General features: G+C 45.2%; 1 protein-coding gene across 3 annotated transcripts in view; it reads right to left on the bottom strand.

Moving 5' to 3' along the window:
- The window catches only part of LOC124035740 (cysteine-rich secretory protein LCCL domain-containing 2-like), a 35815-nt gene that overhangs the window by 16155 nt on the left and 3325 nt on the right, over positions 1-16335 (bottom strand). For all 3 annotated transcript variants that reach the window (XM_046349371.1, XM_046349370.1, XM_046349369.1), the window contains 2 exons: positions 7803-8193; positions 4123-4241 (listed from right to left, as the gene is read on the bottom strand). In XM_046349371.1, coding sequence (XP_046205327.1) covers positions 4123-4241; positions 7803-8078 — 395 coding nt within the window. In that variant the 5' untranslated portion in view covers positions 8079-8193. The remainder of the gene's footprint in view (positions 1-4122; positions 4242-7802; positions 8194-16335) is intronic.

Raw genomic sequence — 16335 nt, 5'->3', positions numbered from 1 at the left:
CAGATAATTACAAGTACGACACTATATCTTAAGGGAGATAAAAGTGATTGACCCTCGAGCAGCTATTTCCAGTCTTTACTTGGGTATTCAATCCTCAAAGAAACAATCAACAAACTATATTAAACAGAAACGGGAGGAGGAACTTAACATTGAAATAACTGATGAAACATGGTTGAACATATTAGAGACTCAAAGCTCCACCATCTCAAGGTCATGGAGAGAATTCTGTTGGATGAATGTTATATGTTTCTTCATAACACCTAAACTGACATCAAAACCGACTGGCTCACTACACCCTTGTGTTGGAGAGAATGCGGGCTATAGAGGGTGGATCACTCTCATATCTTTTGGTTCTGCCCCGCAATCAAAACTTACTGGGGAGAAATAAGATCTAACATTGGAAAATTATGGGATTTGACATAGAACAAACATTGATTTCTTTCTACTTGGGTGAAATACCTGTCAACTTACACAATAGAGAAAAGTACCTCTTAAAAGGTCCTACTGGCAGCCAGTAAAAAGGCTATCACTAGGAAATGGCTACAAAAAGACCCTCCCACAGTGACACAATGGATAGACATTGTAGAAGAAATACACCAGATGGAGCGTATGACCTTTTCTTTAAGAACTCAACAGGAGAGAGGTCAGGAATACTTGGGAAAATGGGTTTCATACTTGAAAATGGTCTAATTCAAAGATGATGTCAATGTAACTACTCTGATGAATGTATGATGTGCTGTAACTGGCAGATCTTTTTTTGTGGTTCTTTTACTTTATTTGTACTTTCTTTGTGTTCCTCGATAATAATAAAAATATATATATACAGTGGGAGAACAAGTATCTGATACACTGCCGATTTTGCAGTTTTTGCTACTTACAAAGCATGTAGAGGTCTGTCATTTTTATCATAGGTACACTTCAACTGTCGGAGACAGAATCTAAAACAAAAATCCAGAAAATCACATTGGAGGATTTTTAAAATATTTGTTATTTTATTTTTTACCCCTTTTTCTCCCCAATTTCGTGGTATCCAATTGTTTTTTTTAGTAGCTACTGTCTTGTCTCGTCGCTACCGTACCGTACGGGCTCGGGAGAGACAAAGATTGAAAGTCATGCGCACTGTTTCTTAACACTTCTTAACAGGCAGTTATCCCACTGTTCCTAGGCCGTCATTGAAAATAAGAATTTGTTCTTAACTGACTTGAATAGTTAGATAAAGGTTAAAAAAATACAATTATTCTTTTTTAAACACAGCACGCATCCAACCCGGAAGCCTTCCGCACCACTGTGTCGGAGGAAACACTGTGCACCTGGCAACCTTGGTTAGTGCGCACTACGCCCAGCCCGCCACAGGAGTCGCTCGTGCGCGATGAGACAAGGATATCCCTCCCTGCCAAGCCCTCCCAAACCTGGATGACGCTAGGCCAATTGTGCGTCGCCCCACGGACCTCCCGGTCGCGGCCGGTTACGACAGAGCCTGGGCGCAAACCCAGAGTCTCTAGTGGCACAGCTGGCGCTGCAGTACAGCGCCCTTAACCACTGCGCCACCCGGGAGGCCGATTGTATGATTTTTGAGTAATTAATTTGCCTTTTATTGCATGACATAATTATTTGATCACCTACCAACCAGTAAGAATTTTGGCTCTCACACACCTGTTAGTTTTTCTTTAAGAAGCCCTCGTGTTCTCCACTCATTACCTGTATTAACTGTATCTTTTTGAACTCGTTACCTGTATAAAAGACACCTGTCCACACACTCAATCAAACAGACTCCAACCTCTCCACAATGGCCAAGACCAGAGAGCTGTGTAAGGACATCAGGCTGGGATGGGCTACAGGACAATAGGCAAGCAGCTTGGTGAGAAGGCAACAACTGTTGGCGCAATTATTAGAAAATGGAAGAAGTTTAAGATGATGGTCAATCTGGGGCTGGGGCTTCATGTAAGATCTCACCTCGTGGGGCATCAATGATTATGAGGAAGGTGAGGGATCAGCCCAGAACTACATGGCAGGACCTGGTCAGTGACCTGAAGAGAGCTGGGACCACAGTCTCAAAGAAAACCATTAGTAACACACTACGCCGTCATGGATTAAAATCCTGCAGCGCATGCAAGGTCCCCCAGCTCAAGCCAGCGCATATCCAGGCCCGTCTGAAGTTTGCCAATGACCATCTGGATGATCCAGAGGAGGAATGGGAGAAGGTCATGTGGTCTGAGGAGACAAAAATTGAGCTTTTTGGTTTAAACTCCACTCACCGTGTTTGGAGGAAGAAGAAGGATGAGTACAACCCCAAGAACACCATCCCAACCGTGAAGCATGGAGGTGGAAACATCCTTCTTTGGGGATGCTTTTCTGCAAAGGGGACAGGACGACTGTACCGTATTGAGGGGACGATGGATGGGGCCATGTATCGCGAGATCTTGGCCAACAACCTCCTTCCCTCAATAAGAGCATTGAAGGGTCGTGGCTGGGTCTTTCCAGCATGACAACGACCCGAAACACACAGCCAGGGCAACTAAGGAGTGGCTCCGTAAGAAGCATCTCAAGGTCCTGGAGTGGCCTAGCCAGTCTCCAGACCTGAACCCAATATAAAATCTTTGGAGGGAGCTGAAAGTCCGTGTTGCCCAGCAACAGCCCCGAAACCTGAAGGATCTGGAGAAGGTCTGTATGGAGGAGTGGGCCAAAATCCCTGCTGCAGTGTGTGCAAACCTGGTCAAGAACTACAGGAAACGTATGATTTCAGTAATTGCAAACAAAGGTTTCTGTACCAAATATGAAGTTCTGCTTTTCTGATGTATCTAATACTTATGTCATGCAATAAAATGCAAATTAATTACTTAAAAATCATACAATGTGAGTTTTGAGAGTTTTGTTTTAGATTCCGTCTCTCACAGTTGAAGTGTACCTATGATAAAAAGCGGGAGCAGCCTCCAGGTGGCGCAGTGGTTAAGGGCGCTGTACTGCAGCTCCAGCTGTGCTATCAGAGTCCCTGGGTTAGCGCCCAGGCTCTGTCGTAACCGGCCGCGACTGGGAGGTCCGTGGGGCGACGCACAATTGGCCTAGCGTCGTCCGGGTTAGGGAGGGCTTGGTCGCTGGTGCATGTCTCATCATGCACCAGCGACTCCTGTGGCGGGCCGGGCGCAATGCGCGCTAACCAAGGTTGCCAGGTGCACGGTGTTTCCACCGACACATTGGTGCGGCTGGCTTCCGGATTGGATCCGCACGGTGTTAAGAAGCAGTGCGGCTTGGTTGGGTTGTGTATCGGAGGACGCATGACTTTCAACCTTCGTCTCTCCCGAGCCCGTACTGGAGTTGTAGCGATGAGACAAGATAGTAGCTACTACAACAATTGGATACCACGAAATTGGGGAGAAAAAGGGGTCAAATAAAAATATAATAAAATTTTAAAGCGGGAGTTGCACTCCCTTATGCATCCAAAAGTTGGCTGGATGTTCTTTTGGTGGTGGACCATTCTTGATACACACAAGAAACTGTTGAGCATGAAAAAAACATTAGTGAGGCAGTGCTTGACACAAACCGGTGCGCCTGGCTCCTACTACCATAGCCTGTTCAAAGGCACTTAAATATCTTGTCTTGCTCATTCACCCTCTGAATGGCACACATACACAATCTATGTCTTAATTGTCTCAAGGCTTAAAAATCCTTCTTTAACTTGTCTTCTCTCATCTACACTGATTGAAGTGTTTAACAAGTGACATCAATAAGGGATCATAGTTTTCACCTGGATTCACCTGGTCAGTCTGTCATGGAAAGAGCAGGTGTTCATCATAATGTTTTGTTCACTCAGTGTACATCCACACACAACAGCCACACATAGACTCGGTAGCAGACAGCACAAAGTGTGTGTGTGTGTGTGTGTGTGTGTGTGTGTGTGTGTGTGTGTGTGTGTGTGTGTGTGTGTGTGTGTGTGTGTGTGTGTGTGTGTGTGTGTGTGTGTGTGTGTGTGTGTGTGTGTGTGTGTGTGTGTGTGTGTGTGTGTGTGTGTGTGTGTGTGTGTGTGTGTGTGTGTGTGTGTGTGTGTGTGTGTGTGTGTGTGTGTGTGTGTGTGTGTGTGAAGTGTACATGTGTGTATGCATGCGTGTGTGTGTCATATTGTCTTACCTGCCCCAGTGAACTGCGAGGTTCTGACCGATGGACATGAGCAGGTCATTAGGTCCATGTTCCCACTGGCATGCCTCTGCCCAGTGAGTGGCTGACCTCTCCAGCTCATCATCCCAGACCTGGAAACACACAAATAACACTGTTAGAACAAAGTTGTAACACTAAAACTCACACATTTCAGTAACATTAATGACAGCAAAGGGGTCCACACTGTGACACACTCCAACATATGATCAGTGAACAGTGAGACAGACCCATCAAAACTACCTGCATCCATGACCATCACCACAGCTAGACTTACCCCAGCTGCTTTAATATCAGGCCACCAGGTAGATCCCCTTCATATAATAACTGCTCCTCCTGTCTCCTCATAGCTACCTACCTAACCACAAGCTACCTTTGTAGGCCTCTGCTAGCCCTCTTTCTTCCCAAGGAGCTGAAATTGATCTGGATACAAGGAAAACATTAGCTTTAGCCCAGGAAATGTGAGTGGAGCAGCACCTGGCCCCTCTCCACTACAAATCCCCAGAAATCACAGCTGAATTAGGCATATTTCCTGAGCGGGTTTCTCTCTCTACCCATGAAAAAGAACGTGGAAAGATGGGATGCAACTCATCTCTGCCACCACTCTCACCACTAGGATATGGGGGAGGAGGGGGAGGAGAGGACTGGTACAGTGTGGCACCTCACAGTGTCTCTCCTCAGTACATTTCCAGGCCATTGGTGGTCACCACCACACATACAAATACACACACATACATATGCATGCCCGTGACTATGCCAGCTCAGCTATACCCCCAGTCCTGTCCTCAGAACCAGGCCTGGCAGAGAACAGAAAAGCAGGGCAGAGGGAGGTCTACCCTGTCTTCATTCACCCCTCTCTGCAGTGTCTGACTCCCAGCAGGTAGTGTAGAGTCAGTGTAATTATCCTCCCAGTAAGCCAGCTCCTCTCCAGGCTGCCAGCAGTTGACTACCATGAGCTCATCTTTTCCAGGAGAGAAGATTATTGTCGTGTTGGGTTCTAGCTTGAAAACATACTTATTCATGTTACCATACTAGAACTTATTGATGACTTTACATGTATAGTAAATGAATATGTTGGGGTCAATGTAGGGTGGATAGAACCTAGGTGTAGGGGAAGTTACTGAGTGAGACAAGGGGGAGTGCAGAAAGTTTACATTCTGTCAAAACATGGTATTGTTAAATATCATGGAGCCTAAGGAGGGAGGCAAAGGGCAAACAGTCTGGTTTCAGTCACTGTTAAGTTAGGACAGTTGAGGATTAGGGAGGAGCGAGGAATTCGGCCCGAGGTCAGGTCAGATGAAGTGAGAAGGAACCGTCCTATTACACACACATATACTTCCACAACCAGGAAGGTTCTAGCACCCGGCAGGGCCATGGCTACACCAGTGAGAGGAACCAATTAAGTTCCTGACTAGCAACAGAGATGTTGCTAAATTGTAATTACTTCACTTCTATGGCCTATTTATTGCCTTACCTCCTCACGCCATTTGCACACACTGTATATAGACTTTTTTTCCTCTCTATTGTTTTATTGACTGTACAGTTGTTTATTCCATGTGTAACTCTGTGTTTTTGTTTGTGTCACACTGCTTTATATTGGCCAGGTCGCAGTTGTAAATGAGAACTTGTTCTCAACTGGCCTACCTGGTTAAATAAAGGTGAAAAAAGAAGAAATGACTGTATTTGCTGTCTAGATGTGCAAGGAGTAGACTGCGCCTAGTAGGAAGGTATAAATACTTATTCTTGTGTAAATCCTATCTTTGTCTTTGCAGCTGTATGACCCAGTGGGTGAATAAACTTGGTTTGAGCTTTTTCTAGATGTCCATGAGTTTTTTATTCTGTTTGTTCAAAACCTAACAGTAGTAAAATGTGGAGCCTATAAACACTCACCTACATTATATCTCATAAACACAAGACCTTGGTATTTCCTGAGCAGCAGACTGATGCTGACGTTTACCTCCATCTCTCTGTACTATCTAATGATAAAATATATTTGTCCAATTGCATATGTGTGAACTGGAAATGTGTTTTTTGCCTACCCCAACTGGGGGGGTCACGGCCAGCAGGGTCTGCCATTATCAACTCTGACGCAATTAGGGATTTTTCACCTTGTCGGCTCAGGGATTCGAATTAGCAACCTCTTGCTTTCTGGCCCAATGCTTGAACCGCTAGGCTACCTGCCACGCACCTGCTATTCATCAGCTCTCTGTGCCTCCAGCTAGGGAAACAACTTCCAACCCGTCACTTTCACCATGTATTCTACATGTAATAGAGGTTGTTGCGCTACAGTAGTGTGTGAATAGTGAGCCTCTTTACAGTGTGTTGACAGTGTATCTGTCAGGGTGATGATAGTTAAAGCTACAGTACATACACTACTGTTCAAAAGTTTGGGGTCACTTAGAAATGTATTTTTTCTTAAATAAAAGCACATTTTTTGTTGATTAAAATAACACCGAATTGATATACAGTGTAGACATAGTTAATGTTGTAAATTACTATTGTAGGTGGAAACGACGGATTTTTAATGGAATATCTACATAGGCGTAAGAGGCCCATTATCAGCCACCATCACTCCTGTGTTCCAATGGCACGTTGTGTTAGCTAATCAAGTTTATCAAGGATAATTGATAGCTAACCAAGTTTATCAAGGATAATTGATCATTAGAAAACCCTTTTGCAATTATATTAGCACAGCTGAAAACTGATTAAAGAAGCCATAAATCTGCTTTAGACGAGTTGAGTATCTGGAGCATCAGCATTTGTGTATTCGATTACACTCTCAAAATGTCCAGAAACAAATAACTTTCTTCTGAAACTCATCAGTCTATTCTTCTTGTGAGAAATGAAGGCTATTCCATGCGAGAAATTGCCAAGAAACTGATGATCTCGGACAACGCTGTGTAATACTCCCTTCACAGAACAGCGCAAACTGACCCTAATCAGAATATAAAGAGGAGTGGGAGGCCTTGGTGCACAACTGAGCAAGAGGACAAGTACATTAGAGTGTCTAGTTTGAGAAACAGACGTCTCACAAATCCTCAACTGGAAGCTTCATTAAATTGATCCTTCCAAACCCCAGTCTCAACGTCAACAGTGGAGAGGCGACTCTGGGATGCTGCCCTTCTAGGCAGAGTTCCTCTGTCCAGTGTCTGTATTCTTTTACCCATCTTAATCTTTTCTTTTTATTGACCAGTCTGAGATATGGCTTTTTCTTTGCAACTCACCATTTTTAGCCTAATCGAACCCACAAATGCTGATGATCCAGATACTCAACAATCTAAAGAAGGACAGTTTTATTGCTTCTTTAATCAGAACAACAGTTTTCAGCTGTGCTAACATAATTGCAAAAGGGTTTTCTAATGATCAGTTAGCATTTTAAAATTATAAACTTGGATTAGCTAACACAGCGTGCCATTGGAACACAGGAGTGATGGTTGCTGATAATGGGCCTCTGTATGTAGATATTCCATTAACAATCAGCCGTTTCTAGCTACAATAGTCATTTATAACATTAACAATGTCTACATTGTATTTCTGATCAATTTGATGTTATTTTAATGGACATAAAATTGCATTTATTTCAAATACAAGGACATTTCTTAAGTGACGACCAAACTTTTGAACGGTAGTGTACATTTCAGGATGGCATGTCTCACCATGTACTCCATGTTGGATGCGGTGGGGTAGACTTGTCCTCTCAGTTTGTTGTGCAGTTGTAGAATCTCCCCGCGGTCTGTCCACTGGATGGCCCGTCGGGTCCTACTACCTGCTGTGTTATCGGTGCTGTTCTGGTCATCCTGGTACCGGCTCAGTAGTTGCCGCAGCTCATTGGAGTCGGGCAGGAAGAGGGCAGCTCCTTCCCTGGCAGAGAGGACCAGGAGGTTTAGGGTGAGGGTGAGGGCAGAGAGCCAGCAGGGCATGGCAGCAGTCATCTCCGGTCTCTGGGACGGGTCTCTGGGCGTCTGTGTCTAGGGCTCTGGGCAGGCTGGGCAGACCACAGTGGGCAGCCTTGTGTGAGCTCTGGTCCTGAGCACAGCAGACACGATGCTGTGGGGAGAAAACACACTGTGAGCCGGCCAGCCAACAAAACAGGCTACAGAGCAAAGCACATGGCCAGACACCTTTATTTAACCAGGTAAGGTAGTTGAGAACAAGTTCTCATTTACAACTGCGACCTGGCCAAGATAAAGCAAAGCAGTGTGACACAAACAAACACAGAGTTACATGTGGAATAAACCAGCGTACAGTCAATAACACAATAGAAAAAAATAAAGTCTGTATACAGTGCGTGCAAATGGCGTGAGGAGGTAGGCAATAAATAGGCCATAGTAGAGAAGTAATTACAATTTAGCAGATTAACACTGGAGTGATAAATGAGCAGATGATCTGCCTCACACAGGAAGCGGCGCAGGTCCTAATCCAGGCACTTGTCATCTCCCGTCTGGATTACTGCAACTCGCTGTTGGCTGGGCTCCCTGCCTGTGCCATTAAACCCCTACAACTCATCCAGAACGCCGCAGCCCGTCTGGTGTTCAACCTTCCCAAGTTCTCTCACGTCACCCCACTCCTCCGCTCTCTCCACTGGCTTCCAGTTGAAGCTCGCATCCGCTACAAGACCATGGTGCTTGCCTACGGAGCTGTGAGGGGAACGGCACCTCAGTACCTCCAGGCTCTGATCAGGCCCTACACCCAAACAAGGGCACTGCGTTCATCCACCTCTGGCCTGCTCGCCTCCCTATCACTGAGGAAGTACAGCTCCCGCTCAGCCCAGTCAAAACTGTTCGCTGCTCTGGCCCCCCCAATGGTGGAACAAACTCCCTCACGACGCCAGGACAGCGGAGTCAATCACCACCTTCCGGAGACACCTGAAACCCCACCTCTTTAAGGAATACCTAGGATAGGATAAGTAATCCCTCTCACCCCCCCCCCCCCCTTTAAGATTTAGATGCACTATTGTAAAGTGACTGTTCCACTGGATGTCTTAAGGTGAATGCACCAATTTGTAAGTCGCTCTGGATAAGAGCGTCTGCTAAATGACTTAAATGTAAATGTATATACTGGTGTGCAAAAAAGCAGAAAAGTAAATAAAAACAATATGGGAATGAGGTAGGTAGATTGGGTGGACTATTTACAGATGGACTATGTACAGCTGCAGCGATCGGTTAGCTGCTCAGATAACTGATGTTTAAAGTTAGTGAGGGAAATATAAGTCTCCAGCTTCAGCGATTTTTGCAATTCGTTCCAGTCACTGGCAGCAGAGAACTGTAAGGAAAGGCGGCCAAAGGAGGTGTTGGCTTTGAGGATGGCCAGTGAGATATACCTGCTGGAGCGTGTGCTACGGGTGGGTGTTGTTATCGTGACCAGTGAGCTGAGATAAGGTGGAGCTTTACCTAGCATAGACTTATAGATGACCTGGAGCCAGTGGGTCTGGTGACGAATATGTAGTGAGGGCCAGCCGACTAGAGCATACATGTTGCAGTGGTGGGTGGTCTAAGCGGCTTTGGTAACAAAACGGATGGCACTGTGATAGACTGCACTCAGTTTGCTGAGTAGAGTATTGGAAGCTATTTTGTAGATGACATCGCCGAAGTCGAGGATCGGTAGGATAGTCAGTTTTACGAGGGTAAGTTTGGAGGCGTGAGTGAAGAAGGCTTTGTTGCGAAATAGAAAGCCGATTCTAGATTTGATTTTGGATTGGAGATGTTTAATATAAGTCTGGAAGGAGAGTTTACAGTCTAGCCAGACACCTAGGTATTTGTAGTTGTCCACATATTCTAGGTCAGAACCGTCCAGGGTAGTGATGCTAGTCGGGCGGGCGGGTGCGGGTAGCGAACGGTTGAAAAGCATGCCCTTGGTTTTACTAGCGTTTAAGAGCAGTTGGAGGCCATGGAAGGAGTGTTGTATGGCATTGAAGCTCGTTTGGAGGTTAGTTAACCTGTTACTCCTACCCCCTACTTTTTCGAACATTTCAGCGCCCTGCTGCTCATGCCAGGAATATAGTATATGCATATGATTAGTATGTGTGGATAGAAAACACTCAGACGTTTATAAAACTGGTTAAATCACGGCTGTGACTATAACAGAATGTGTGTTTCATCGAAAAGTGCAGGAAAATCTGATCACTGAAAATGGAAAAATATATCCATGCGCGACTTGAACCCATCGATAAAGGTGAACCACATTTAATGGGGCTGAGGTTGCAATACCTACAGCTTCCACACGTTGTCTAGAGTCTTGTCATTTGCCTACTATTTGTTTCTAGGTCAAACAGACGCAAGGCAGCGCAGTTCTTCCGGTCTCCGACCGGATATTTTGGTTGAGATTTACCCGGACATTATTTCCAGACGGACAGCTAAAGAATATACTTCGCCTCGTGATCAATTTGATCGCTTATTAACGTTTACTAAAGTTGCATTTAAAAAGTATTTCGAAGTGTTTTGTGAAAGTTTATCGTCAAATTTTTTTATTAAAAAAAATGACGTTACGTTATAAGACGCTATTTTTTTTGTTTATCACACAGTCTTCATAGATCGATATCTAGGCTATATATGGACCGATTTAATCGAAAAAAAGACCCAATAGTGATTATGGGACATCTAGGAGTGCCAACAAAGAAGATGGTCAAAGGTAATGAATGTTTTATATTTTATTTGTGCGGTTTGTGTAGCGACGACTATGCTAATTATTTTGTTTACGTCCCCTGCGGGTCTTTTGGGGTGTTACATGCTATCAGATAATAGCTTCTCATGCTTTTGCCGAAAAGCATTTTAAAAATCTGACTTGTTGCCTGGATTCACAACGAGTGTAGCTTTAATTCAATACCCTGCATGTGTATTTTAATGAACGTTTGAGTTTTAACTAGTACTATTAGCATTTAGCGTAGCGCATTTGCATTTCCAGATGTCTAGATGGGACGCCTGCGTGTCAGGTAGGAGCAAGAGGTTAACTTCTTGGTGACAGGGGGGCAGTATTGAGTAGCTTGGATGAATAAGGTGCCCAGAGTAAACTACCTGCTGCTCTGTCCCAGATGCTAATATATGCATAGTATTAGTAGTATTGGATAGAAAACACTCTAAAGTTTCTAAAACTGTTTGAATGATGTCGGTGAGTATAAGAGAACTCATATGGCAGGAGAAAACCTGAGAAAAATCCAACCAGGAAGTGGGAAATCTGAGGTTTGTCGTTTTTCAACTCTTTGCCATTCCAATATACAGTGTAAATGGGGTCATATTGCACTTCCTACGGCTTCCACTAGATGCCAACAGTCTTTATGTCACGTCCTGACCTTAGTTCCTTTTTTATGTCTCTATTTTAGTTTGGTCAGAGCGTGAGTTGGGGTGGGCATTCTATGTTTTGTGTTCTATGTTTTCTATCTCTATGTGTTTGGCCTGGTATGGTTCCCAATCAGAGGCAGCTGGCAATCGTTGTCTCTGATTGAGAACCATACTTACGTAGCCTGTTTTCCCATTTTGAGTTGTGGGTGATTGTTTTGTGTGAGTACCTGACAGAACTGTTGTGTTTGGTTCTACTTCTGTTTTTGTTTCAGTGTTCCGGTTATAATAAACAACATGGACACTTACCATGCTGTGCATTGGTCCGATATTTCCTACTCCTTCTGGTCCTTTTTTGGTGGTGGGTGATTCTCCTCTTCTGAGGAGGAGAATCGTTACAGAATCACCCACCACCAAAAAAGGACGAAGCAGAGTGGTAAATTGGAGCAGAGGGTTCTGGACTCCTGGACTTGGGAGGAGATACTGGAAGGCAAGGGACCCTGGGCACAGGCTGGGGAATATCGCCGCCCCAAGGAAGAGCGGGAGGCAACGAAAGTTGAGCGGCGGCGATTTGAGGTAAAGCAGCGCAGGCGGCACGTGAGGAAGCTCCCCCCCCCCAAAAAAAATTGGGGGGCACACAGGGAGTGTGGCAGAATCAGGTTGGAGACCAGAGCCAACTCCCCGTGCTTACCGTGGCGGGCGTCGTTCTGGTCAGGCACCGTGTTATGTGGTCAAGCGCATGGTGTCTCCAGTATGCGTTCTTAGCCCAGTGCACTACATCCCAGCCCCCCGCAAGTGCCATGCAAGAGTGGGCATCCAGCCAGGGCGTATTGTGCCAGCCCAGCGTGTTTGGTCTCCGGTACGCCGTTTCGGCCCAGGGTATCCTGCTAAAGCGCACCGTGCTGTGTCTCCGGGGCGCTGGGTGGGTGCAGTGCGAATGTGGGTATTGAACCTAAGGGAGAGGTGTGAATGGTATGCACCAGATCTCCAGTGCTCACCCACAGCCCGGTTCAACCTGTGCCTGCACTCTGGGGGGTGCGGGCTAAAGTGGTCATCCAGCCTGGAGGAGTGGTGCCAAGGCTGCGCACCAGAGCTCCAGTGCTCCCCCACAGCCCGGTCCATCCGGTGCCTTGTTTATCAAACGCGCTAACAAAAGAAGCTATTTGGACATAAATGATGGACATTATCGAACAAATCAAACATTTATTGTGGAACTGAGATTCCTGGGAGTGCATTCTGATGAAGATCATCAAAATCATCATATTTATAATGCTATTTCTGACTAATGGTGACTACACAATATGGCGGATATCTTTTTGGCTGCTTTGTTGTCTGAACGCTGTTCTCAGGTTATTGCATGGTTTGCTTTTTCTGTAAAGTCTTTTAAAAATCTGACACAGCGGTTCCATTAAGGAGACGTATATCTCTAATTTCATGTATAACACTTGTATTTTCATCAACATTTATAATGAATATTTCTGTAAATAGATGTGGCTCTCTGCACAATCACTGCATGTTTTACAACTACTGAATGTAATGCGCCAATGTAAAATGAGATTTTTTTAAATATAAATATGCACTTTATCAAACAAATCATACATGTATTGTGTACCATGAAGTCCTAGGAGTATCATCTGATGAAGATCATCATAGGTTAGTGACGAATTTGATCTCTATTTGTGCTTTTTGTGACTCCTCTCTTTGGCTGGAGAAAATGGCTGTGTTTTTCTGTGAGTTGGTGGTGACCTAACGTAATCGTTTGTGGTGCTTTCGCTGTAAAACATTTTTGAAATCAGACACTGTGGCTGGATTAATGAGAATTTTATCTTTAAAATTGTGTGAAATACTTGTATGCTTGAGGAATTTTAATTATGAGATTTTTGTTGTTTTGAATTTGTCGCCCTGCACTTTCACTGGCTGTTGGCGAGGTGGGACGCTACCGTCCCACATATCCCAGAGAGGTTAACACAGTGTACAAAGAAGGGCCAGATGTATACAGAATGGTGTCGTCTGCGTAGAGGTGGATCAGGGAATCACCTGCAGCAAGAGCGACATCATTGATATATACAGAGAAAAGAGTCGGCCGAAAACTGAACCCTGTGGTACCCCCATAGAGACTGCAAGAGGTCCAGACAACAGGCCCTTCAATTTGACACACTGAACTCTGTCTGCAAAGCAGTTGGTGAACCAGGTGTCAGGATTTGGCCAGGGTTGTTCCGGTTTTTGGTCACTAGATGCCCCCATTGTGCCTTTTGACCTTTTGTTTTCCCTTGATCCCCATTATTATTTGCACCTGTGCCTCGTTTCCCCTGATTGTATTTAAACCCTTTGTTTTCCTCTGTTCTTTGCTCTGTGTTTGTATGTTAGCACCCAGCCCTAGTACTCTGAGAACTCTTGTTGATCCCGGTGGACTCTCTTGTGGAATTCTGTTTTTTGTTCTTGTTTGTTTGTTTTTTGAGTATCTTTGGAGGCTTTTTGTGCTTTACCTTCCACCTTGTGGATTTACCTTTTTTGTCTTGGAGGATTTCCTTTGTTCTTGTAGGATTCCTTTTGAGGTTGTGGAGTTACATGTTTTCCTGAAGAACTTCACTTTTTACTTCATTAAATACACCGTCTCAAGTACTGCTGTGTCTGCCTCATCTTCTGGGTTCTGCCGACTATTCATGGCTCAGTTGGTTAAGTGACTGTTTCTCACTCCGGAGACCCGGGTTCATAACCGGGTCCTGACACCAGGCGAGGCAGTCATTTGAGAAATCAAAGCTATTGAGTCTGTCGATAAGAATACGGTGATTGACAGAGTCGAAAGCCTTGGCCAGGTCGATGAAGACGGCTGCATGGCACTGTTTTTATCGATGGCGGTTATGATATTGTTTAGTACCTTGAGCGTGGCTGAGGTGCACCCGTGACCAGCTCGAAAACTGGATTGCACAGCGGAGAAGGTACGGTGTTATTCGAAATGGTCAGTGATCTGTTTATTAATTTTAGAGAGGCAGGGCAGGATGGATATAGGTCTATATGAGTTTGGGTCTAGAGTGTCACCCCTTTTGAAGGGGGGGGATGTCCGCAGCAGCTTTCCAGTCTTTAGGGATCTCGGACGATACGAAAGAGAGGTTGTACAGACTGGTAATAGGGGTTGCAACAATGGAGGAGGATAGTTTTAGAAAGAGTGGGTCCAGATTGTCTAGCCTGGCTGATTTGTACGGGTCCAGGTTTTGCAGCTCTTTCAGAATATCTGCTATCTGGATTTGGGTGAAGGAGAAGCTGGGGAGGCTCGGGCAAGAAGCTGCGGGGAGGGCAGAGCTGTTGGCCGGGGTTGGGGTAGCCAGGAGGAAAGCATGGCCAGCCGTAGAGAAATGCATATTTAATTTTCGATCATCTTGGATTTATCGGTGGTGACCGTGTTACCTAGCCTCAGAGCAGTGAGCAGCTGGGAGGAGGTGCTCTTGTCCTTCATACAGTGTCCCAAAACTTTTTGGAGTTAGAGCTACAGGATGCAAATTTCTGTTTGAAAAAGCTAGCCTTTGCTTTCCTGACTGACTGTGTGTATTGGTTCCTGGCTTCCCTGAACAGTTGCATATCGCGGGGACTATTTGATGCAATTGCAGTCCGCCACAGGATGTTTTGTGCTGGTCAAGGGCAGTCAGGTCTGGAGTGAACCAAGGGCTATATCTGTTCTTAGTTCTACAGTTTTTGAAAGGTGCATGCATATTTAAGATGATGAGGAAATTACTTTTAAAGAACGACCAGGCATCCTTGACTGACGGGATGAGGTCAATATCCTTCCAGGATACCCGGGCCAGGTCGATTAGAAAGGCCTGCTCGCAGAAGTGTTTTAGGGAGTGTTTGACAGTGATGAGTGGTGGTCCGCGGACCCATAGCGGATGCAGGCAATAAGGCAGTGATCGCTGAGATCCTGATTGAAAACAGCAGAGGTGTATTTGGAGGGCAAGTTGGTCAGGATAATATCTATGAGGGTGCCCATGTTTCCGGATTTAGGATTGTACCCGGTGGGTTCCTTGATGATTTGTGTGAGATTGAGGGCATATCCCAGTTTAGGTCACCTAACAGAACAAACTCTGAAGATAGATGAGGGGCAATCAATTCATTCCCTGGTGTCCAGGGCACATCTGGGAGCTGAGGGAGGTCTATAACAGGTGACAACAGTGAGAAACTTATTTCTGGAGAGATTCATTTTTAAAATTAGAAGTTCGAACTGTTTTGGCATAGACCTGGAAAGTATGGCAGAACTCCTCCCCCTTTGGCAGTTCTATCTTGGCGGAAAATGTTATAGTTGGGTATGGAAATCTTCTGATGTTAACATGCATGAAACCAAGGCTTTTTCGATTACAGAAGTCAACAAATGAGAGTGCCTGGGGACACTCAGGGCCTGGGTTAACCTTCACATCACCCGAGGAACAGAGGAGAAGTAGGATGAGGGTACGGCTAAAGGCTATCAAAACTGGTCGTCTAGTGCGTTGGGGACAGAGAATAAAAGGAGCAGATTTCTGGGCGTGGTAGAATAAATTCAGGGCATAATGTGCAGAGAGGGGTATGGTGGGGTGCGGGTACAATGGAGGTAAGCCAGGCACTGAGTGACGATAAGAGAGGATGCATCTCTGGACGTGCTGGTTATACTGGGTGTGGTCACCTCATGTGTGGGGGGTGGGACAAAGGAGTAATCTGAGGCAAGTAGAGTGGGACTAGGGGCTCTGCAGTAAACTAGAACAATGATAACTATCCTAAACAGTACACAAGGCTTATTGACATTTGAGAAAGACATAAAGTGAGGCATAAAGCAATCACAGGTGTTGATTGGGAGAGCTAGCTAAGACAACAACGGGTAAGACATAACAGCTAATCAGCTAAGACAACAACAACAGGTAAAATGGCGATGAATGGGCAGAGAGGGTCGGTTAAC

The sequence above is a fragment of the Oncorhynchus gorbuscha genome, linkage group LG05, assembly GCF_021184085.1.
Source record: "Oncorhynchus gorbuscha isolate QuinsamMale2020 ecotype Even-year linkage group LG05, OgorEven_v1.0, whole genome shotgun sequence".
NCBI classification, from domain to species: domain Eukaryota; kingdom Metazoa; phylum Chordata; class Actinopteri; order Salmoniformes; family Salmonidae; genus Oncorhynchus; species Oncorhynchus gorbuscha.
Note: the sequence above shows the minus strand (reverse complement) of the source record. Positions and strands in the feature narration are given on the sequence as shown.